The sequence below is a fragment of the Bicyclus anynana genome, chromosome 7 (assembly GCF_947172395.1).
Source record: "Bicyclus anynana chromosome 7, ilBicAnyn1.1, whole genome shotgun sequence".
In the NCBI taxonomy this organism is placed as follows: domain Eukaryota; kingdom Metazoa; phylum Arthropoda; class Insecta; order Lepidoptera; family Nymphalidae; genus Bicyclus; species Bicyclus anynana.
The window spans coordinates 17,192,861-17,219,431 of record NC_069089.1 but is presented as its reverse complement, the minus strand read 5'-3'; the positions used below and the strand labels follow the sequence as shown (position 1 = coordinate 17,219,431).

Below are 26,571 nucleotides of genomic sequence, written 5' to 3'. Positions count from 1 at the left end.
CGAAACGTTTTGCGTCAACGTTTCTAATTATTAGGACTGCTAAGATGTGGAATGCCCTTCCGGCGTCTGTGTTTTCTGACACCAACAATTTGTGCTCCTTTAAGGCAAGCGCGCTACATCTTAGATCTCATCAATGCTTTCCACCAGGCATAATTGTAGTCAAGCGCAAACTAATCCAAAATGAAAAAAACGCACCGCATCATAATTTTTAATTTTACGGTAGATAAAATCCGTTTCGATTGTTCGATTCGATCAGTACGATGGGCGCACTTGTATGACTTTTTATAGAAAGGATATTAAAATCCGTTTGATGCGATGCGTCCGATACTTACGATGCGGATCAGTGGACGCTAACCATTTAGGTTCTCTTACACTGACACGGACCTATGTATAGTTAGTAGTAGAGCCTTGTCCGGCAAACTATTTCCGCTGTTTAAGAATGGCTGTACCAAAGCAGCATTATTTTGTTGTTACAATAACTTGGGACGTCAGGTAGGGGAACCTGTATTATGTAAGTTACTATCTATCGGAATTGCAATCCCGTGATTCGGTCCTGGGAATACGCAAGTTCAACTAACGCCTTTGCAATCCCACGATTCAACCTCCGGAATAAGCAAGTTCAAATGGCGAACTGGCATTTATCGCCATTGAGGTTTTATAAGTTGATCAAATCAAATCAAATAATTTATTTGCTAGAATGTGGTACATGTTTTGATCTTACAATTATTGAGTTACATATACATTCAACTGATTAGAGTATGCAAAAATTTATAAAATATAGTATAGATATAATAATAAGACGATTTATAAATATAAAATAAAAGGAGTATCAAATATATGACGTGGAGTAGAACGGTGAACTGGTAAACTGGTGATCAAGTAATGAATGGGCAAAATAATCTATCCACGCATCCTACGGTCGAGAGAATTCTAAATATAAAATAAATATGGAATGTGAATGTAGATGGCCAAACCTAAAGTAGGTGAACTAAGGAGTTCGCCACACATTCCTACGATTCATCCCCAGGAACATGCAAGTTCAAGTATCGTCCTCGCAATCCCACGATTTAGCCTACAGACCTAGCGAGGTAAGGAGTCCTTGGCACCTACCCTACCACTTATTAACCTGTATATAACACGTAATTTTCGATTTTGTACAATAATTACGTATAATTCCTACCCTAGTTAAAACTTGTGCACACCTTTGTTGGAAATTAATAGTTATATAAAATACAATTAATTAGAATCGTTAACTTACCACTATTCCTCTCCATGAAACTTTTGTAGGAATCCACGATCGACATGTTGTAGCTTGAAGACGCTCCTGAAACGATAAAGAGAACATTTCAACAATTTGATATTAAGTACATAATAAATATTTATAATAAATACACTTTACCTTTTTTAATTTTTTCATATTTTTGTATAAATATGAAAAAATTAAAAAGGTAAAGTACCTATCCCGTAAAAATAAAAAGAATAAAATGATGAGTTTTATTATGATTGTTTTACGATAACATCTGTAATTAAAAAAACAATAAATCATAATATATAATAAGTTAAATCTTTAAAAGTATAATTATAGCAAATAAATTTCAGAAAAAAATATACCTACCTACAAATTATGAAAAATACCTACCACACATTGCAATATTTTTTAACTTTTAAATATGTATTTAGAATAACAAAAATTACATTAAGTATCTATTTAGGTGTTAAACTAGAAGTTACACATAATAAGAATAAAGTAATTACTAAGCGCGTAATACAAAAGCGTACGTACCTACTTGTTTATAAGAAATAAAGTTTAAAAACTTTAAAAACTACGTGAATAAAAGGTCTATAAGGGACGAAACAAAAACATAATTCAGATAGAAATCAAGAACTGCTAAGGTACAAAATTAGCCAAAGTAGAGTCGTGGTCTACATACATACATAGACTTTCAAAACTTATATATATATTCTTTTGTCTTCGCCGCAGTCGGGTAAAAATCAGTAAAAAACATCCTATATAAGTTTCCAGGAAAGAATCTGCCCTTTCTCATTTCAGAAAGATTGGTACCGGAAATAGGTAACAGGCAAACGACCAAGTTCCTTTAAGATATTAAAATAACTTTAAGTCCACACAGACAGACTTTACTTACAGTTAACTGTCACAAAAACTTGAAAGAGGCTTAGAATTACTTTCAACAAACTGTCAAACTAATAATAATAATTTGCGGCTTAATCTTTGAAGCGTTTGTCAAACATTGCTTAATGAAAAAGTCAAATTTGACAAGAACGTTTGATCGGTTCCAACAAGAATAAGGTTTCCCTTAATTTAGCAAATTAATATTTGCTCAAATTAAAGTGTTCTTTATAAAATGCCTACGTATTCCATTTAAGGAAAGTGAACCATGTAAGTTATATCTTCATTATGTTCTCAAAAACTGGACGACATAAATCAATTGTTAACATTATAAGAAACTCTTATGTGGAATTTCTAATAAGGAAATTTTATAGGAGTTACTAAATTTTCCTTCGACAATATTAGGGTAACACTTACCTACGAATACTTTTTGATATAATGTAACACTATATTTGAAAAGAAAGTTGTATCATACACAAAACTAAAGTAAATAAAACACTTGTATTTCTAAAATGAGTTATACAAATAAAAAGGTAACAGTCACGTTCACACAATGAAGAGTATCAAGGTTTTTGCTATGTCAAGGACGTCGAACGTGTCAAGACATTGGAATCTCAATCGGAACAGACATTGCCACGGCGACCGACATTCGGAAACTGGCATTCAAAAAAATATATTGATATTAAAGTTAATTCAAGTAAATTAGTTTATTGTGAAATCAGGTAATTATCCTTCAGATTCCCGCGACTTAAATTGCTTTCTCTTTTATGCAACGCCGCAAGATTCCAGCCATTTATCTAATGAGTCGTTAGTATATTGCGACAGACGCTCTTATTTTTTCAGAAGGTTATGATATTAAAATTAAAGCCAGAGTAATAAACTTTAATCGATTCTGTATAAAACGTTCGTAATTGATCCATTTCTTAAAATTTGTTAATGAAAATCAAAGGAGTTTGGTGAAATTGTTATAGTCATTTAGCTATTCCCAAAACGGTTAGATTTTTGGGTGTAGTTTAAAGAGTATATAAAGAAAGTTTGCGGTAATCTCTGGATCTTCTCAACTGATTTTGAAAATCTATTAGAAAGCCATTATTAGTGAGTGTCACAGGCTATCATCCTTGTATTGTTACGGAAACGAGATTGATGGGTGAAACCGCGGGGTTTCGGCTTGTAATAGATAAGATCACAACATAAGCCTTTGTGTGTGTAATATAAAGGTACGTCAAACACAACAGAAATGCCACTTGCCGACGAAACTCATTTATCCAATCACTCGCAGGCACAGATGATAATAATAATAGGTAGGTACGTTCTTGCATTGATGCATGCACCTCCAACTTTTCAGTTGTGTGCGTTTTAAGAAATAAATTAAATTAAATATCACATGTCTCAAACGGTGAAGGAAAAACATCGTGAGGAAACCTGCATACCAGAGAATTTTCTTAATTCTCTACGTGTGTGAAGTCTGAAAATCCGCATTGGGACAGCCTTTTTTTTATTAAATTCTAATATTTTTTGGTATTTGAATAAAACCATTTAACGGAGATAAGTGACCCTGACGAAAAGAAACTTTTTCGGGATTATGCTAACTATGTTTTTGTGTACGTAAGTCGACTTAATGATCGATATGTTGTTCATTATTGGAAATAAAATTCAGCTTGCATTAAATTTAGATAAGGAAACTTATTAGCATCTATCCAAGGACTTCATAAAACCTATATATGTGTAGACTACAAACAATGGCAATATATTTGGCATGACTTGAACGTAAAATAGAATATGCGGACCGATCAATTATCTATTAAGGATTTAAATGTCATATTTTTTTCAATTTGAAGTTAATTTTTATACATATTTAAAGTTTATATTATTTAGTACACGTAATAACACAGTAATATACTTAAGTTGAAGAGTTTGTTTGTTTGCTTGAACGCACTAATCTCCAAAATCTCTGTCTGATTTTAAAAAATCATTTAGTGTTAGATAGCCCATTTATCCAGGAAGGCTATAGGCTATATATTATCCCCGTATTCATAAGGAAACGGGAACCACGCGAGTGAAACCGCGCGGCGTCAGCTAGTTTATAATAAACATCGGATTATTTACACCATTTCTAACCACAAAAAAACATAACATGGATTAAGATGGAAGATCATAGTCCAAATTCGTACATTTTAAAACTGATTCTAATCTGAACGGGGTTTAAGGGGATGAAACCGCGGTGCTAATTTTAATTTTACACTTAGTTGGGTCGGTATACTTGTTATTTTTCAAGTTTTAATTTATTATTTAGGTAGTTTTTACTATTTCATATATCGAAATATTCATTTAAATTCATATTTTTTTTATTTTACGAAATCTTCTGCCTAAGCTTATTATCATATTATTAAGGTTTTTTGTTTCCTAACCTCTAATCAAGTACTGTACTGTTTACGTAAGTACAATAAGGATGGAGGTATGTTTACTCTGCATTATCATAATCTTAGAATAATAAATGGAAGATCACCATTTTAATATTTTAATGGACATAATGAAAACCACATATTTGTGGATAATATTATTAACTCTTTAAGTGTTATACCTGACGTAATGCTTCTGGCACGCGAAATATTTTTTAAAATACAGTAATTTCATATTTTTTTTTAGATTAATGCCAGATAAATTAGTGAGGTTCTGGGCTCAAGTGGGTCCGTGGCCCTATATGCGATCAATCGACGTATCTCGAGAATACAAAAATCTTGTAAAAAGACGAAAGTCACCCAATTACGCTGCCGCCGCGCTGGAAAAATTCTTACATTGCGTTGGGTCTAAAGAGACTGGGACTGCTAAGCCGCCGTTGGTTGAAATTTTGTCTATTTATCCTCACGAGATATATATAGCTTTAAAGATAATTCAGCGCCACTGGAACGGGTTACGAAATATTAGCACTAGCTGACGCCGCGCGGTTTTACTCGTGTGGTTCCCGTTCCTGTAGGTATATGGAGATAATATATAGCCTATAGCCTTCCTCGATAAATGGGCTATCTAACACTGAAAGAATTTTTGAAACCGGACCAGTAGTTCCTGAGATTAGCGCGTTCAATTAAACAAACAAAAACTTTTTAGCTTTATAATATTAGTTTAGATTGTTTCAAGAAAGTCTGAGTAAAAGTTCCCAGCCTGGAGTTGGTGGTGAGTGGTGATACACCCTAGTAAGTACCTAGATACATCAAAGAACACATTTAGTCGGTCCCAATCATTATTTATCATTAACGCCTTTAGTTGTGATAGCCCAGTGAATATGACCTCTGCCTCCGATTCCAAAGGGCGTAGATTCCGGGGCATGGACTTCCAACTGTTTAGTTGTGTGCATTTTAAGAAATTAAATATCACGTGTCTCAAACGGTCAAGGAAAACATCGTGAGGAAACCTGCCTATCAGAAAATTTTCTTAATTCTCTGCGTGTGTGAAGTCTGCCAATACGCATTGAGCCTGCGTGGTGGACTATTGGCCTAACCCCTACCATTCTGAAGGGAGACTCGAGCTCAGCAGTGAGCCGAATATGGGTTGTTATTGATGATGATCTACTTAAACAAAATATTGAATCCGAGTGAACGAAGTTTCCGATTGAAGCTATAAAAGATAATTCAGTTTTATTCTAACTATTGATATTTCGAAGACGTTTCCGTGTTATCATCATCATCATCATTATATCAGCCGATGGACGTCCACTGCAGGACATAGGCCTTTTGTAGGGACTTCCAGATATCACGATACTGAGCCGCCTGCATCCAGCGAATCCCTACAGTCGTAGGGATTCGCTGGATGGTGCTTGATGTCGTCAGTCCACCTGGTGGGTGGAGGTGGTTTTTTTCCGTATTATAATCCTAAGTTATTAAAATTACTAATAAAAGTTTCCTAAATTAGATGCTGTAAAATGGCATCCGTATTTTTAAATGGTTTCGGCTGCAAACAACTTTGAACAAAGGTTTGCACTACCAACACAAGGACAATTGTTTAAACATCTACATTTGTTTTGGCGTAAAACAACATGGACACAAAATTAGGACATCACTTAGATAAACGTTGCCTTTTAATATTGTTGACAATTTTGCGTTCCTTAATACTTACTACTTATGTCTGCAATTTGTCTGTTTGATCATTTGGGGACAAAAATATATAATGCGTTCTATTCAAGCAAGAATTGTGGTAGACAAATTTTTTTTTAATTTTATAAAAGCTGAAAATTTTTCATAAGCCTATTATACTTAATACCACGTCATGAAAGTACAATAAACAGCTATGGAAATTGGAGCACTATGGATTTGTGAAGTAGAGGGTTTAAATTTTCCTGACCCTCAACCGTCCAAGTAGGTATAAACCATAATCAACGAGTATCTATCTATACATATTTATTATAAAGTCCTCTGCCGCATCTGTCCGTCTGTTCGCAAAAAAGGCTACTGAACAGATTTCCATGTGGTATTTACCAAAAGACAGAAAGGTTCGAAATAAGCAAGAATAGAGGTTCATAAGGAAAGTTTTGGCATAATATAATCTGTTAGGATTTTGTGTCTATTGTGTTGTTTTTTGTGAATATAATTGTTTCAGATAAATAATTGTTGGAAGAGTCGGCAAAAACCAAGCCACCTGCCATCGATAAATTGATACCCATCTCCCTACCTAGGTAAAAACACATACAAACACTCGGATTTAACAACTTTTCCCTATATGTGGAAGTCAGTGACAGCTTGTTTGACTGGCTCATTATTCCGTACTATTGGTACATAACGCATAATTGACAACAGCTCAATTCATAATTATTATTCACACGTTAACCAACGTATAAAAAAACTATTTCAAAGCGCTTCACACAAAATTGATATCAACAGCCTAAGACGTAAGTGTCAGTTTTCAATGCGCATTCACGAACACTTAAACGGTAGTGTTTAGTAACTATGGTGGAAATGTCCATTGTTAGGGAGCTTGCACAAATGTGACCAATTAGTGCAATGCAAGACTCAATAGCAAGGGTAAGGGGTTTCGTTACAATTAACTTGCTTTGCTTAGGTCTATGAAACATTGAGCCTAGAGCTGCAGGAGCCCGGAGTTTGGGAGCTGGTGATATTGCACCCTGTTATATTAGTAGCAGGGGGGAGGGGGCTTTGTAGCCCAGGGCCTTGTATTATTGATACGGCTGATACATTGATAGCTACGCCCCTGGTTTATGCTCAAAAATCGTAACTTCTGCCATGCAACTCCTGCTTCCATTCAATAAACAACAAACTCTTTCTTGGAGTCATCATCATCATCATATCAGCCGATGGACGTCCACTGCAGGACATAGGCCTTTTGTAGGGACTTCCAAACATCACGATACTGAGCCACCTGCATCCAGCGAATCCCTGAGACTCGCTTGATGTCGTCGTCTGGTGCGGGGTCGCCATTCCAGCACTTTGGGACGCCAACGTCCATCGGCTCTTCGAACTATGTGCCCCGCCCATTGCCACTTCAGCTTCGCAACTCGTTGAGCTATGTCGGTGACTTTGGTTCTTCTGCGGATCTCCTCATTTCTGATTCGATCACGCAGAGATACTCCTAACATTGCTCGTTCCATCGCCCGCTGTGTGACTTTCTTGGAGTATGGTTTAAAAATATGACGGCCTAGCCAACCATGTAGCATGGGCTATTAAATTCGTAAGATATTCATGAGTCACTTGACTTGCGTTACGCAATTAACGCACATCGGCATTACACCGAGGTGCGGTAGGTCAATGTCGACGCATTTCAATACCTTACAATTGTAGTGTGCAATTATTGTACTTATGATGCGTGACTTGGCGGATTTTTAAATATTTTTGTGATGGTCAAGAGGAATTTGATGGTCATCATTATGTCAGGTTAGTATTGATTGGTATACGACCTTAGCTGCTGTATTAACTAGCTACAGGTCGAGTGGTTCCGGATGCAAGCGTTACGTCAAAAAATATTATATACTATGTGACCAAGGCTCTACCATGAGCATTTTTGTACCTATGAATTTCTCTATTTCGATCTGAAACATTTTCTTATATCGTTCTTTTTAGACCCCTTTTTACGTAGTCGGGTTGTTAAATATTTTATAATTAACGATTGGGGACAGAGTTTCTGAAAGAAAACGAAATTAATGCAAAATGTCCATCAGTCTGGCCTCATAACCTTCTGTGACATAAACTGGTTAAAATACCGTATGAAATAACGTTATTCCTTCGCTATTTCAATATGCGAATAAAAAACCTAATAGCGCCTAATGTATGCAGAGAACCGTAAACTTAGTTGCGTCAACTAAAATGTTGATAAATTGATAACCATCATGTTAGAAGCATGCGATAGCCACACTTACCTTATTTTATGTAGGCTGAATGTTTGCCAGTCTATGTTCCTACTATCTATACTAATATTATAAAGCTGAAGATTTGTTTGATTGAACGCGCTAATCTTAGGAGGGTCATTCCACGTCAAATCGACCAATAGTTGGACTCGACCCCTTTCGATTTGGATAAATTTTGGTCAGAAGGTTTCTTTTATCCTATAACGAAGTTCTGCCGAAGAAAAAAAATTAAAAATTTTTTTTTCAAAAGTTATGCAAAATCCAAAATTTCACTATTTTCCATATTTTTTAAATTTATGTTTTAAAAATCTCGAAAACTATTGCAATTAAAAAAATCGCTTATGGTAAACTTCAAAGGGGATACTTGGGGCTATTAAAAAAAAAATTTCCAAAAAAAAAACTTTGAAAAATCTCCAATTTGTGAAATTTTGAATTTTTGAAAATTGTCAAAATTGACCGTCGACAATAAATTTTTGGCTCAAATTTTTTTGTGTACTACCTTGTACCAATCTTAAAAGATCCTGAAATTTTTGGAACTGTGTTTTTTGTTTTTTCAAAAATATGAATTTTTGAAATTTGTTAAAAAAATTTTTTTTCTTAATTTTTTTTTTTTTAATCAGTTTGGCGAATCGCGTAATTTTGATATTTTGAACAGTTGAAATTTCATTTATGGCATAATGATGAGAAAAAAAACATTAATGATATTTGTTTATTATTGGTTATTAATTTATTTAATAGGGCTTTTTACGTGTAAGTTTACTTGACATTCTGTTACGAAAATTTTTTTTTCTTCAATTCTTCAGTTACTGTTGTTGCTCCTTTTCTTTTTCTTAACCTGAAAAATGTTAATATGACTTAAATCTTTAAATCCAAACTTAAAATAGACAAAGTACTAACACAGAAATTTCAGATTTTTACCTGCTTTTATTATCTGGTTCTTCAACGAACTCGTAGATATCTGTATTTTTTAACCGGAAATCCTTTCCTTCCTCAGATGAGGATGAGGTTTTTACTCTCATCACATCACTTGAAATGGGAATAGCGGCATGACAATTTCGGATTCCTTGTACTGGCAGAGCATTTTTAAATCTCTGGTTAAGTTTTTTTTGAGTACGCTGAATCTGCTCATTTGAAACAAAGTCACAATTGATTCTGTGAACATTTTCTTTTGCCCATTGGAATAGCTCATCAGGTGTTTGAATTTGGTCGTCAGCTTTAGATTGGAGGTTGGCTCTGTCAACCTTCCGTTTTAATGTTCCGCCTAAACCATCACTTGGACCTTTTCCATGTGAAGTTGCAAAATAATGCCATTCCGCTGGTATTTGAAAATCTTCCTCATGATGCAGCAAGTTCAGCAAATTGTACCGATTTTTATATTGAGATGCTGCACCATCCGAAAAATAAATTATTTTAGAAATGTCTGGGATTTTATCTTACACTGTTCGAACAATTTTAAACTGACTGGTCTCAAAGATTTACGAACTATACTGTCATGAAGTTTAAAGGGATCAGCACAAGATTTTTGATTTGAAGTATATTTGATACGATACTGTTTGTCATGTTGAGAGCAAATAAAACTAACGTCTGTACCACTTTTAGAATTCAGAGTAATCTGATCTTCGTCAGAAAAATCTTTGCAATTAATAAATTTATTTCATTCTTAAATAATCCAATCGAACACTTTTTATTTTCTATCACTAATCTCTTATTTTTTCTGCACTTAAAATTTTAACTAGATAATGTCCTCAAATTAAACACTTGATAAGATAATTGTTATAAGTTTAGAATTTGAAGAAAGAGTTATTTCTAGACACTTACTTAGAATGATGACTGTCTTCGAAATAAAAATCAGAAAGGTTAACTTTATCTTACACGTAAAGATTCAAACGTCACGCCACAGATGTCACCACTTCTTCTACTTTAACATCAAATGATAATACAGGTGTCACTATCATTTTTTTACGAGTTTTATTTTGAAAATGATCCCAAAAAATGTCATTAATGTTTTTTTTCTCATCATTATGCCACTAAATGAAATTTCAACTGTTCAAAATATCAAAATTAGGCGATTCGCCAAACTGATTAAAAAAAAAAAAATTTAAGAAAAAATTTTTTTTTAACAAATTTCAAAAATTTATATTTTTGAAAAAACAAAAAACACAGTTCCAAAAATTTCAGGATCTTTTAAGATTGGTACAAGGTAGTACACAAAAAAATTTGAGCCAAAAATTTATTGTCGACGGTCAATTTTGACAATTTTCAAAAATTCAAAATTTCACAATTTGGAGATTTTTCAAAATTTTTTTTTGGATTTTTTTTTTTTAATAGCCCCAAGTATCCCCTTTGAAGTTTACCATAAGCGATTTTTTTAATTGCAATAGTTTTCGAGATTTTTAAAACATAAATTTAAAAAATATGGAAAATAGTGAAATTTTGGATTTTGCGTAACTTTTGAAAAAAAAATTTTTAATTTTTTTTCTTCGGCAGAACTTCGTTATAGGATAAAAGAAAACTTCTGACCAAAATTTATCCAAATCGAAAGGGGTCGAGTCCAACTATTGGTCGATTTGACGTGGAATGACCCAGGAACTGCTGGTCCGATTTCAAAAATTTTTTCAGTGTTAGATAGCCCACTTATCGAGGAAGGCTATAGGCTATATACTATCCCCGTATACTTACGGGCACGGGAATCACGCGAGTAAAACCGCGCGGCGTCAGCTAGTAGGTAAATATGGCAGCTAATTATGGAATGTGCTCGTATATAACAACTAGCATTGCAAAGATAGTGAATCTACAATTATTGTCCAAGTATAAAACGTATTGTTTTTGATATTTTCAGAATAAGGATAATTATTTGCAAGAAACATTACATTTTATCATAAAAAGATGTTGTTAAAAGTAACAATATCTCACCGTTGTATTAATGCAAATATTACAATAAAATAAAGTAACGAAAATAAGAATCTCGTAAATTACTAAAAAAAACTTTTAAATTAATAATAATAATAATTTACTATATATAATAGATATAATAAATTACATTTTAATTTCTTCGGGACAGTTGCACATTAACTTCAGGCAACATTTTGCTTAAGAATCTTAAAGTTTGATCATTCACAGTGTGGTTGCATTTAATGGTAGTCACGAAGCTAGTGACTGGCAACTGGCAAAATATAAAAATAAAAAAAAACATGCACTCGAATTGAGAACTTCGTTCTTTTTTTGAAGTCGGTTAAAAAAGTACTTGGACTGTTGAAATCTGATATATTCCAAAGTCACTAAAGTAAAAATAGTTGACTATACTTTACTTACCTATGGTAGCAGCATAGGCTGACAAATTAAAAGCCTTCATAGAATGAAGCATGTCTGGGTATCACAGGCTCTTAGTTCATTTATTTTATAGGGCTAATTACAAAAAAAAGATCGTAATCTCTCGGTATTTACTATGTATCTCTCTAATATAATTAAACGAGCTATTCTAGTATATTACTCGTATTTCGTCTTATTTCATAATATATGGTAGTACTAGTAGACGCCGAAGAGTTTCACTCGCGTAGTAACTGTTTCGGTGGGAATACGGGGATAAAATGTAGATTAAATTACTAGCTGATAATGTAGTCTTTTTAATGTAAAATATGAATGATTTCTAATTTTGAATATTAGAAGATCGAAAATGTATGTATGTTTATACATAATGTAAAGTATTTTTTTGTATCTGCTATTTTACTTTTTTATGTTTAAATGCTCTGGGATCGCTAAAATGGGTTGATAATTATGAAAAATATTCTATTGCTTCTAATAATAAGCAAAAAGCACTTTTAACACCGACAAGTAAAGGATGTGCCCTGTGCATCGAACAGACTTTTCATACGAAAGTCGATCTATTAAAGGTTGAATACGTCTATAGTCATCGTAATAAATTAACGGTTAATTCGTGTCAAAGGCATCCAGGTGATTATATCAGTCTAAAACAGCATAACAATGTCTTTCGTGCCATGATCGATGGCCTTTGGGAAGGTAGCCTTAGTACAACCCAGCACATAAGTCGTAACAACTTCGTACTGCTTTACTTATAAAGATGTCGTCGCAGTGGATGACTGTACCAGTACAATTATGTATTGGAGTATCGACAAGGACGCTCGCGTAAGAAAGTGGTTTATCGAATTACTGGTATTGGTGTATTAAGAAATGTTTATGAGAACAGGCTTTTTTATTGGACAAAAGCGTAGGTATTTATGTAAGGTCAAATTGTTAAATTGGATATGGATTGTTTAATTTTTAACTGATATCAGAAGGATGATTTTTTTATTGTTTTTTTACCATAAAACTTATTTATTTGCGAAAAGATTTCTTCTTTCTTAATTAAAAGGGAACTCTCAAGTGCCAAAGATAGGTTGATCCCATCGAATTTCCACAAAATAGGTTCAGTAGTGTAGTCTCCAAAAAACAGTGCCAAATACGAAATAAAACTTTATGGTTGTAAAACTGAACAATTTAGATGTTTATAATTTGTTTACATCTCTCTCTGATCAGTTCACTGAACAACGGTTTTGGTAAACGGGTTTTAATGTCACATCCAGCTTCCTGTAGAACTCTAAAATTTACTGTAAGTTTCAATGCGTTTCGATTGTGATGACGTGTCTTTAATTTTCACACACATACGCTTTGGAAATTACATTAAAACCTAATTGTCTTCCTGAAATAGAATATTTACACAATAACTACACTAATTAAATAAATCATATTCGGCATATTATAATGAAGAACTATGTTACTTATTTATAAACAGCTTCTTTTAACGAATAAACCTACTTGTTAAAAAAAAAAAACTTTTTCTAACTACAAGTTCAAACAAAAAGGTTAATGACAAAATAATCATATACAGATATACAATACCGTAACTGGTTTAATTTATAATGATCTCTTTGCAAAAACAATTATACTTACCTACAAAAAAAAGCTTTATACATTTTTTTGCTTGAAATAATTGAATATAAAACATATTTTTTGCTTTTGTAATCATAATTTATAATTATGTAGTCAAATAAATATATAGCAAGTGTCATATAAAATGAACGCTGGCCAGTTTAGGTATAGGTACTACACTCCTATATCATGCCAACTTGTAGTTTAGGAGTGTAGTATTTAAACTACTAGTCTAGTTAACAAATGCTTTTAAGATCAAACTTTTCTCCTTCTCGTAAAACTATGGTTTAGCCAACATAAAGGCTAAATAAAATACCGCTCGCAAACATTACAAAAGTAATAAACAATAAAAAAGATATAAAAAATACGACCGACTTCAAAATCACAAAAATGTTTATACTAAACTAAAAAATGAAAAATATCGTCGTATGTGCTACCTTCTGATCAGTATGAAGGCGGTACCATAACTTCAAGGTGTTGACGAATCCCTAAAGTAGCCGAACTGTACAAGTATGCATTTAAGGGAGACATTTTAAGATCTATTTACAAAAGAAGTATTATTTAGGTACCCCGAAAATATTAATTTTAGAGGAACATATTTAAGTGAATTTTTGTAAAGAATATAACCTCAGAGTTATGGCAAATACTCCCGAGCACCTTGTACACCTAACTACTAAAAAAATAATGAAAATAATGTTCAAACACAATAATAATTGCAAGCACGCATTTGTGGTATCCCCCTATATGCAATTCAATTCAATTCAATTTATTTATTTGCAATTGTACAGTTACATTAGCTGGTATACAATAAATGCGTTGAATATACCTACTAAAAAATGCAATAAGAAAATGTTCAATTACAATGATTACAATTATAATATTGTAACCCGTCATTATTCGTAGTAGGTATCCCTTAATAATAGGTATTACTTTATTAAACATACAAAATACCTTTTTTATTTAAACAAATATAATAATGATTGATTTTATTGATTGATTGATTGATTATAATAATACATTTCCACCCGACTAATTACTATGATCCTTATTGAGTAATCGTTAAGTATAAAAAGTCTGCTACTATTTCCTATTGACGTATTTATTTACTTATATTATAATGATGAATTTCATTTTTTTTTTTAAAATACCTACAGCTACATTATAAAACTATATTTATCTTAATTGATTCATTGACAACGATGTATTTTTCCCATAGAGTTACTTACTTCTAACGTGCATAGAATCTATACTAATATTATAAAGAGTAAAAATTTGACTGCTCGTTTGTTTGCATTGAATAGGCATTGAAACTACTGGACTGATTTGAATCATTCTTGAGAACTAATGGAAAGCTACATTATCAGGAAATTACATTAAGTATATTTTATCTCCATATTCCCACGGGAATGAGAATACGGATTAAACTATGGAGTTCTGCTAGTTAGTACCTATTTTAAAAAAAGAAAATATGTAAAGTATGAAAAAAGGTTATATGTAAGAAAATATCATTCTCGAAGTAGGTGCATCACCCTAGAGTGGAAACACAAAATTTCGTCGACGAAGGCGAATATCAATTCAAGAAACTATCGGAGACTTATTGACACATAATTCCTCCGATACATTAATTATTCATACAAACTGAATGGATTCAATAGAAGCGCCTTAGAATTATTAGTAAAAATAAGAAAGAATGAAAAAACGTTTATTTAAAAATTATGCCATACACCACAATGCCTAAGTAAGCACTACTGTTGTCTGATGCTTCAACCACCTGAACAATTTAGGAACAAAACTAAAGAAATGTTTATTAAGTGTAAATACAAATCTAGGATGGAAAGCCATAGGTTTACCACAGAACAATTCAAGATAATTTGAGTTATTTTTACCATAACAGCCAGAAAACACTGGGACTAAAGTAGAGTAAGACGTATACTTTTTTACAATCAAAAAATTTATATCACCACCGCACCGCACCGTATGGCATTAGTTTACGTAGATATATCGAGTAACATGCGAAAGATGCGAATCATTTACGAGTAAGTACCTAAATGTTGGATCGAAGATTTGTATTCAGACCCTAAGACCGTGTATTAAACAAACAATGGCCCAGTACACAATAAGCATATTACTGACTTATCTGCAGCATGCCACAGTATTGTAAAGTACCACGTAATTAGTAGACGATTAAAATATCATGCCACTTCATTTCGGTACCGGATTTATGTTACAAGAAACGACTACTTTGAAACCACAGAGAATTTATTTATTGATTGCATTCCCGTTAGCTATTTTTAACCAACTTCAAAAAAGGAGGTTCTCAATTCGACGCGTATGTTTTTTTAAACGTTTTTTACCTCATAAATTAGTCATTTATTAAACAATTAAAAAAAATATTTTTTTGTTTGAAAGAGTTTACTTCCAGATTGATCTCATTTCAGTTTCATGAAAATCTGTTCAGTAATTTAGTGTTAAAATCAAAATAATTGCAATACGTCTCTGAAGTCGGTTCCATTTTTTAACCGACTTCCAAAAAAGAGAAGGGTCTATGTTCGGCTGTATGTATGTTTTTTTTTTTTAATGTTAAAAAGATTATGGTCATTAGATACGCCTTTATCTGTCTGTGTTCACACTATTCTCCTTTATACGTTTATTTAGTTATGAAATAAACTTCTAATTCTAGTCCGCTGGTAGATTAGTCATCGATCGCAACATGATATAGAGTTGCTTAAGAAAACCGAATGTCGGAAAAAAGATAGCAGAATACAACTGAACTTCATGAAACTTTTTCGCTGTTCACCTATCTACAAATATGGTGTTTACACATAAAGGTAAGCTAGCGTTTGGTAGCAATTAGGCCTTTGATCGAGAACCTATAAAATGCCTAGAAAGCTAAGATGCCTAATATCTCTTTCTACAAACGCTAACGCTTCGTCGAAAATTAAAAAATATATTGGAATGACATTATCGGCAGGTCATGTGATCAAATTGTTGATCGGATCTATCATTCCCATACATTTTATTAGTTTCGAAGCGTTAGCGTTTGTAGAAAGAGAATCGACGTGCCACTTGGCTAAGGCCCCAAGACATGAATATATAATATATATATATCTATTTTAAAGAATATTTGTCATATATTTTGTATATGACCTATATTCCCATCCCCTCCAACAACATCATGTTTTATGACGATACGACAATAGTCCACCGGGCGGGGATCAAACCACGAGCTTTCGTTGATTAGTCTCCCTTTACCATTGAGCTATGGAGGCTTCATTAAAGATAGATATCATCATCGCCTTCCAACAGATATGATTAAAGTTAATCGCAAGCCATAGGATATCATCCAAGTAACGGTGTAAGTATTATTAAAAATATATACTTTATTTTATTTTTTAACTGAGGTTACTGTACGGACCGGACAATGGCCCTGTTGTTGAGATTAAGCATTAACTGAAAAAGTTACTTTGGTTTGTTAAACCCATACTTAATCTCATGCAAAGCGTCATTGTACCGAAACGCTAATGTCGGTTTTCCCGTTAATTTAGTAAGACCGTCATGTAATTTAGCATTATTTCGAAAATTTGTAATTTTTTAAACCACGAGATACTAGTTACAATATTTTTATTAGAGATTGAGCATTAAAGCCATTAACTAAATAATGATTTTCGTTTTGCTGAAGCAGCATTTGTACACTTTTTTTTAATCTCTACAAGTTAGCCCTTGACTACAATCTCACCTGATGGAAAGTGATAAAGCAATCTAAGATGGAAACGGTCTAACTTGTTAGGATTAGGTCTAACTTGTTAGGTAGCTACACTCCTTTCGGTTTCTACACGACATTGTACCGGAACGCTAAATCGCTTGGCGGTACGTCTTTGTCGGTAGGGTGGTAACTAGCCACGGCAGAAGCTTCCCACCAGCCAAAATGAGAGACAAGTACAACGGAAAACGAATGTTACAACATCTCTAAGATGTCATACAACAGATTCATGAGGAGTGAAGTAGGCATACTTAAGAGGGAGTGGGGGAGAAGGAATGCATATAATGTCAGGCCTCTTTCTACAAAGGCTAATGTTTCGAAAAAAAAATATGGGTATGAAATTCATTATCGATAGGTCACATGATCAACCTGTCAGTTAGAAATGTAATTTCCATATATTTTTTAGTTTTCATTAGCATTTGTAGAAAGAGACTCAAAGTGCAACTTGGTTAAAAGCCAAGGATTTTCCAAACGAAAGAACACGCTGGAATCTGCTAGTAATATAATATATGTAAGTAGTAGGTAAAACTGGAGCATTCATACCAATAGAAAATGTCGTTCATTCATAACCATTCAATCGGAAGGTTCACTTAGTAAATCATTCGCGTGAGTCGGCAACTTAATCGATTTCTATAACGCTGGATGTCATTTTATAAATAGGTCTGATATTCACGATAAAATTCTATGGCAAGTAAAACGCTAAGTTAAATTAGTTTTGGAAACCTCATACAGTTATGGAGTAGTACGAAACTAACACTCTACACTAAATATCACAGTTAATATTAAAGTGATTATGCAGTTTTTTTAATGAAAAGTCCTAGCTAGTATTATTCTACACTTCTAACAGTTGTCAATTTTCACAGAACTTTCACAAATTGGATATCTTAACTGTCCTCATGATTTATCTATTAGTAAAAACTGGATGAAAACACATTCACAGTTTTTCAAATTTCTCGCGAACCCAACTTGAAGCGGGGTCGTGGTTCGAAGCTCCATATGCCCTCTTCTATATGGAGAGCGCTTTGCCCTATAATGGGGCCGATAAAATAGGCTTATATATGTAATTGGCATACCTGATTGTAGATATATCCACTCAGGCGTAACAGTTGACATAAAAAATAACTCGAACAACGTTGATTAAATAACACAACGTTTTAATGCTCATTATAAGGTTGTATAATAGTAATATCATGACTGTTTATTTATATAGACCCAATGATGTGGTAATCAAAGATGTTCAACATAATAAGAATTAATTATTATTTTCCGTAATAATAATAGCATAAGGGTTTTCTTTTAGACGGGAAAAAAATATCGTAATGATCGTGATAAAGGTAAATAAGAAATATATACTAGATAGATAATTATAAAAGGCAAACAATACTATAGCAAAAAAGTATAGGTAACTATAATTATAGTGTTTGTATCAAAAAAAAAATGGGATTTGTTGATTTAAGAAGAGTAGGAAAAAAATCCCAGTCTTTTTATCTGATCTTCGCCGCCCAGAACTAAAAGACAGAATTTCTTGCTGCTTTCATAGCAAGATTAAACTACCCCTACCCCTAGACCAGGAACCCTAAAGCAACATATTGTATAGCATTTGTTTTATTGAGATCGAATGAAAATTCCACTAACAAACCCATTCCTCTGACGGTTTATGCATGTTATAATACCGAAACGTGCAAATTTTGTAATGTCTAATACTTTGTCATAGACCATTTTACAAGTACTCCCATATTATATTTTGTAAGTCAATCTACAATAATGTTGCGACAGCTTTAGTATCAAAATCTTATAATTCTCCAGCTACTACAGTTGGAAGAAAACTGTTTTATTGGCCGAAACAAAAAGTTGTCGAGTCACAGCCTTCACTTTGAAAAGATATAATTCTTCTATGCCGTGAAATACTTGATGTAGCTTTGACCTTAAAGGTGATAAACATTAATCAATTTCAGATACAGCCGCTAGATTCTAATCATAGCCATGTACGTTTGATTACCTAGAGTCTTTCTAATAAATCTTACGGTAAATATTTATTGAGATAAAAATTACTTGTTCCGAAATCTATCAACACTTACCTTGTAGATAATACTTGCCTTTCTAGTAATATAACAAAAATGACTACACTGCTTGGCATATAATCATACACTGGTAACTATGTAATAATAGCTCAAACAAGATTAGTCTCTGTAGTTTGTAGTAATCAGATTTTTAGTTAGCCAACAATTCTGCTAATCAAGCCACTTTCAGAAATAAAGATACAAAGATCACTTTGTTTGGAGTAAAAATTACAAAATTATTAGAATTAAATGAACATTTGATTTAAGATTAGAATTATTTTAATTTTTTATTTCAAGTATTACAATATTCAATTCTTCATTGTTAATTCTTTATTGTTGTATCTGTTTAATGTTTACATTAACTAGAATAATATCTAGATCACTCTTAACTTTCCCTTCAAACATAATATTGTCAGTTCTGAAGTTATTTACTTTAAATTCTCGCTGTCACACCGCAGTGCAATCATGCATCTTTGCAGTCACTCCATATTTGTGTTTGTCGGATTTTCCTTTGATATTAATATATCTCTAAACTGCGTATCATTCTGCTTTTGAAATTGATGTAGGTTGATGGGTATAGTAGAGAAAATTATTAATCTAGGACGTATCAGTAGATACGAGGTATAGTTTATCCACTTTGCAAGTCTATCTGACGTTTTATATAGTGGTACATGATAGATACCTACAAGAGTTTGACAAAATACAAAACTGAAGATTTTTTTTATTTAGGGATCATCAGCTCGTATAGTACGAGATCCGTACCCGTATCTGTACGTACATAAGTTTAAAATCATTAAAAATGTTTCGGTTTTAAAAAAAAATTTTTTTTGTGTGAAATTTATACTTCGGTTCGGTATAAATATTATAAAAAATGTGAATGTCTTGAGCCGAAGTATAAATTTCACTAATACACAAAAAATATTTTTTTGATTATAATTTTTTTGCGTGTTTGTAAATTGTAAAACAATTCGACCGAAGCCTACCTGTCTCTGAGCAGATAAATTACATTAGAGCAAATGATTTTTTACAAGAGGCCATTGTAAAAATATACATAAACTAAAAACAAAATATAGTTCAAGCAAAATTATTGTTGTCTGTGTAATCAATTTCATTGGGAAGTATTTTGTTTTACTTTTTTTTCGTTATTTAGCTAAAATACAACACGACTATTAATAATAATGACATTAGGTAATATTTCGGACAAACTTTTATTGCCACTATAATTAATAATAAAGATGAATTTACAAAATTATAAAATATGCTATTGCGTGTTGTAAATAACAAGTGACATTATTATTAATTGTTAGTAAAGCGTTTGCAAGGCCGCCGCGGTCTCGTGTCTTTGTTGATAAACAAACTACATTATACAATTATGCATTTTAGGCTTTCGTAACCCTTGAAATTTTACCATGTCTGTCTGTCCGTCCGCGTAGCTCATATACTTTTAGCACTAGAAAGTTGTAGTGTGTAAATTAAGCGCGCCGACAGAATCTAGAAAAAAACAAATTTAGGGTAGGTACCTCTCCTACATGTAAACAGGGGATTTTTTTTACTTATATATTATATCCATAGTCTGGGGTGTCATTGGATAGAATACATTGAGTGAGTCTGAGTCTTGTTATGAAGGCCATTATTAGCGACTGACAGCCACGTAAAGCTAAAGTACCTAACAGTAAAAGTAGTAAGTAGTAAAGAAGACTTTATTTTTCCGTGAATAAGACCGTTACTTTTGCTGTATGACGTTACTTTGACTGTTACTTGCGATGAAGAAACTGGCCGTAAGTCGCAGATTTTCTTTTTCTTGAAGATTCAAGTAAAATCATATACTGGTTAATTTTACGCCACCTATGCGTACCCTTATTGCTTATTAAGAAATGAATAAAAAAAAGAACTTGTTTTCGGTAATTGCAATGAATTTATAAAAACAATAGACAATTACAATAAGGTCATCTTCTTTGTGGTATCTTAATGTATTTCAGCTTTATTTAATTGAATTACAACAGTATCAAGATCAATATAACTACCTAGTGCGAAGAGGTTACGTAGTCTGAGAGTCAGGCGATAATTTTGACAGCTTTAAAATACTTCAATCGATACTGACAATACGTTTAATATTGTGTTCGCCTAAGTACGTAATATTTAGAAATATACTGTCTTTAATCTATACTTATAATAAATCTGTAGAGAAGTCAATTCTGTACATGAAATATATTTCCAAAATAACTATCAGGGGGTGATTAGTGGTCGATACTGATGCCAAAAATGCAATTAGTAAAATTTTTGTCTGTCTGTCTGTCTGTCTGTCTGTCTGTCTGTCTGTCTGTCTGTCTGTCTGTATGTTCTTTATAGAAACGAAAACTACTTGACGGATTTTAACGAAACTTGGTACAATTATTCTTCATACTCCTGGGCAGGTTATAGTATACTTTTCATCACGCTACGATCAAAAGGAGCAGAGCAGTGAAGGGAAATGTTGGGAAAACGGAAGAAGTTACTCAATTTTTTAAGCTTCCGTCGCGTGGTATGTTCGTTATAGAAACAAAAACTACTCGGCGGAATTTAACAAAACTTGGTTCAATTGTTTTTCATACTCCTGGGCAGGTTATAGTATACTTTTCATCACGCTACGATCAATAGGAGCAGAGCAGTGAAGGGAAATGTTGAGAAAACAGGAGAAGTTATTCCATTTTTCAAGCTTCCGTCGCCGTCGCGTGGTAGGGTAGGGGTAGAGTAAAGGCCGGGTTGGGTTAGGGTGGGGGTAGGGTAGTGGTAGGGTAAGCATAGGATAGGGTACCCTACCGTAGGGGTAGGGTAGGGTAGGGGTAGGTGTAAAAGTAGGGTTTCACGCGGACGAAGTCGCGGGCGTCCGCTAGTGCTTAATATATTGATATATTCTTGTAAATAAAAAAATACTTGATAATAGTTTATGATAAATAACTCTAGATACTCTCACAAAACAAAAACTTTATAGTACTAAGTGGGTATACTTTGATATTTAATTGATTTCTATGGTACGTTTGATGGCTATGTCAGTCTATGTTATTTTATCTTTATATTCATAATTAAAAATAATTTAAAAACGATTATTTTGATTCTAAAATAGGAATAATTCAAGAATAAGATACTTATTTATAATTTATGTATTTACTACTTATATATATTAAAAATAAGATATTATGCTTATAATATACTATACAAGAATTGACTAGTAACCCAAACAAGGGATTTATCAACTCATAATTTGTAAACTATTACGTAAATTATATTACTTTGTTCAGCGGCTCTAAGTCTATCTTTTGTTAAAGTTTTTGTTTGAAAAGAACAATCACGATTGCCAAATCTGGTATTAAAGCAGTATCTGCGTAGTTAAGTGTATTTTGTTTAAAATTAAGCAATTTAGTGATTCACTTTGACCCGTGAGTAGATTGAATGTGTGAGCTTGGGCAAGAGGTCAGGGTTCTTGTTGTGTTGTGATTCGTAAGGTCAATGGAAACTCATCATTACTATCAATATTAATTCTTGTATCATATTTCAAGCACCCAGGTACAATTAATTTTATTTTCACTTCGTTTCACGGTAACAAAAACAATCAGCAACATACAAAAGGGACCCTTTATAACTAAGTAGTGATATCTACCACAGGCGACTCTGGATTTTAACGCCTTTAAAAATAAAATATATTAGTGGACAACACGGAATTTACAAACTAGCTGTTGTTAGTAACTAGTTATGTTATGTTACATCATTTTGTATTCACTGTGTATTTAATGCTAACTGATCAAAATTAGGATTACAGGTTAAAAATTGTCACGCGGCGCCTACGGATACCCTTCGTGGATATTATAAATCGTATCGTAGGTAGATGACATTTACCTGTTAACATTGTAAATTTTGTTAACAATAGACTTAACGGAATTCGAAAATGCGGTTATTATTGATTATATTAGGTTGCTAACATACGTCAAAGTTAGTGAATTGTTCGGAGGACCCTTAAACTCAGAGACTCGTGGAGTTTTCAAGTTGAAACTAAAACCATATACTCAGACTAATTCATAAACTTTGACTTATGTTAGGGTTCATTTACACGAGTAGCAACTGCTACCGTGACTGCAGTCGACTGCCGTTGACTGCCGTCGATTGCAGCCGGTGACTGCCGTTGACTGTCGTTGACTGCCGCCGACTGCAGTTGCCAGCTGCCGTTGGCAACGTGCTGCTCTTCTAAATGAACACTTAGTTGACGTAATATACCTACGAAAATGAGATCCTGCACTAACAAATGTCATCCGGTGCCTACTGACAACCCTTTGTGGACATCATACAGTAGGTAGACATTTTTCAGTTGATCTGATGTTTATTTTAAATAAAGACCAAATTAGTGAATAGGCCAGCAAGCTATAAGCTATAAAAAGTCACGGGCATCTACTAGCTTCATATTTGAAGGACGTACTTGAAACCTTGAACATAAAGATGGCATCAGTATGACCGAGGCTCGGGAGGCAAAGTCATTACCATTGCCTTAATGCGATGTAAATAAACATGAAGCATTTGAACTCTATCGGATGTTTCACTTCCTTTGCTAGAATAACAATACAGTATTCTATCAGCAGAGCAACAGGCTAGTTGACACTTTTTTTTAAATGGTATTAAATAGTTCATTATCGTTCAACTAGATTCCTTCACCGCTTGAGACACGTGTTATTTAATTTCTTAAAATGCACATAAACGAAAAGTTGGAGGTGCATGCCCCGGATCGGATTCGAACACACATCCTCCGGAATCGGAGGCAGAGGTCATACCCACTGGACTATCAAGGCTATTCGACCCATACTTCTGACAGTGACTACGCGGTAATCGGTTTTCCAAAGAAACTCTTCAACGAAGTTATGGAATGACCAATAGCTTCCGTTGTCTTACTTACTTGGTAGGCTCAACTTTATTCGACCCATACTTCTGACAGTGACTACGCGGTAATCGGTTTTCCAAAGAAACTCTTCAACGAAGTTATGGAATGACCAATAGCTTCCGTTGTCCTTACCGCCTTCAACGTGAGCATCTTCAATCATCATGGCAAAAGTGAAAAAGCATCTTTTAGATATGCGCATAACACCGTTGGCTGTATCTTTGCTTACCAAGAAGCCTTTACAATGTAAAATAAAAAAAAATACGTTGATTTTTACCCAACCTTGTTGTTTCGCAGAAAACTTCAAAACACATGTTGTTATTCATTGTTGACTTTACAAAGTTACGATTACAAAAAACACGATCATTTTTATTTATAACGATTAATTATTTATTAATTGCTGTATCCAACGCAATGTAAAAGACCTTGATTAAAAATATTCACAGTTATAACAATTGCCTGAACCAGAGGAAGCTACTGACCATACATTACGTGTATGACAATGACATTGCAACCATTAGGGCCGAAGCATACGTGATACTAACTTGTCGCTCGAATTATAAAACAAACTATTCAACTTACCCATTAAATTTCAATTCAATTCAATTTTAAATACGTAGTAGTAATAATGTGCAGACTCAAAATTAAATATGGATACGCCAACGTATCAATTATCGGAAGGTCTATTAAATCTATTAGAAAGTAGGTATGTCACTGTTATTAGCCTGTAATTTATTTATTTAACTAAGAGAATCCACAGCTGATATAATCATTTATGTCAACATTGTCATGTATTAACATTCGAGTAGTTATTGCTCAAACAATTATAGGTTCACACAATAACACACAGACACTAATTACATTCATGTAACTAAGTAATTAAATCTAAGTGCATTAAAAAAACACATTACAATGTATAATATTGCATCACTGTTCGGTCCACCTAAAACCAACACGGATACTAAAACGGATTTTACCTAATTATCTTTTGTCAAAGCTGCCTCACGAATATAGAAATAATGAACAACCCTTTACGTGCATAAGGTTTTTAATTAGGGTAGTCAATATGTAAGAACAAATTGTACAAAATTAATCATTCCTTCTTCAGTGATAGACAGTGGATTTTTACGTCTATGAGACAATTTTGACAGCATAAACATACTAAGAAAAGCGCAGATTTGTAAGTTGGATATGAATACGCAGTTGCAAAAAGTGTTTGTCTGCTTTACCCCTTATGTAAATGCAAAACGAAGTCAAACATCTGTTATGTAAACAAGCAAACACATTAGAATGTAAATGTAAACACAACACACAAGCATGACATGCAGGCTCAAGTATTTACTTAAATCTAGCTTGATCTAGCACCTTCATCGGTGTAAGTCCATAGCAAAAATTTTTTTGGGAAGCAATCAGAGATGAGGTCTTTGAACTTCTTGAATTTTTTAGACTTTGTAATGGAATAGGCGCAAAAAAAACATAGGAGTAGAATTTAATACCTCCTTTTAGAAATATTGGACTGTCTCAATGGTGGATATTGTCTGGCAAGTTAATTGATGACACTTCCATGATATGCGGGCGACGAAAGGAACTGCACAGGTGTGAAATCGTGCGTGCGGGAAAGTGTCGTCGTCGGTCGCATTAGTCGTCGGTTTTTCATTCATCGCTACACGCCCCCTGGCCCGCGCGCGGCCCATCCGGAGTGTTACGAACAAAGTTACCAAGCTATAGCCCTGTAGCTTCGCATTACGAGGTCCAGGGTTCTAGTCCTGGTTCGACCTATAAGTAACTAAGCTATTTTTTCTTAAGATGGTGGTGTTATATCCTAGTGACTCGGAAAGCAAGTTAAGCCATCGTTCTCGTTCATTATCATTAAGGCCTGATAGTCACAGATTAATCACACTAAACCTGCTCGTATTTGAGCAATTTGGTGGGTTCTAGCATCCCCTATTCTTTAAGGAGGGACGTCTTGCTCTGTAATGGGCCGTTAAAATATGATGATGATGAATTATTAGAAATATAAACATCTAAAATTTAATTAATTAATGTTACAATGAACAATACTGTCCCGTCAAGTTAAAAATAAAATAATTCCGTAGTCCATGAAGAACCCTTATATTTTCGCAATGTCTGTCTGTCCGTCATAGTATATTGTAGTGTATCGTTGGATAGATCTTAGAAATATTCAGGGGTCCGTTTGTAAAATGTAGAGCTAATTTTTGTTAGAGTCAAGTGTCCCTTAACGGTTAAAGGTTGTTTATAAATACTTGAAAAAATCACGAAAGTAGGATATATTATAATGAAATTGTAAGAAAACTATAACAGCTAACTAGCAATTGCAATTTATCAATTGGGGCATTACTTATGGGATTAAAGTGCTAACTTAATCTACGGAATCCTACAATACTCGTGGTCCGTCATGCACTTGGCTGGTTTTTTTTGTGGTAAAAT

The 26,571-nt window shown here is 33.4% G+C and overlaps 1 protein-coding gene across 2 annotated transcripts in view; it reads right to left on the bottom strand.

Moving 5' to 3' along the window:
• The window catches only part of LOC112045745 (elongation of very long chain fatty acids protein AAEL008004), a 58,635-nt gene that overhangs the window by 16,578 nt on the left and 15,486 nt on the right, over positions 1–26,571 (bottom strand). The window contains exons 1-2 of one of the 2 annotated variants that reach the window (XM_052882454.1): positions 2,546–2,738; positions 1,259–1,324 (exon numbers count right to left, since the gene is read on the bottom strand). In XM_052882454.1, coding sequence (XP_052738414.1) covers positions 1,259–1,304 — 46 coding nt within the window. In that variant the 5' untranslated portion in view covers positions 1,305–1,324; positions 2,546–2,738. Of the gene's footprint in view, positions 1–1,258; positions 1,325–2,545; positions 2,739–26,571 lie in introns of those variants that run through there. The other variant, XM_024082050.2, reaches the window with a different exon arrangement.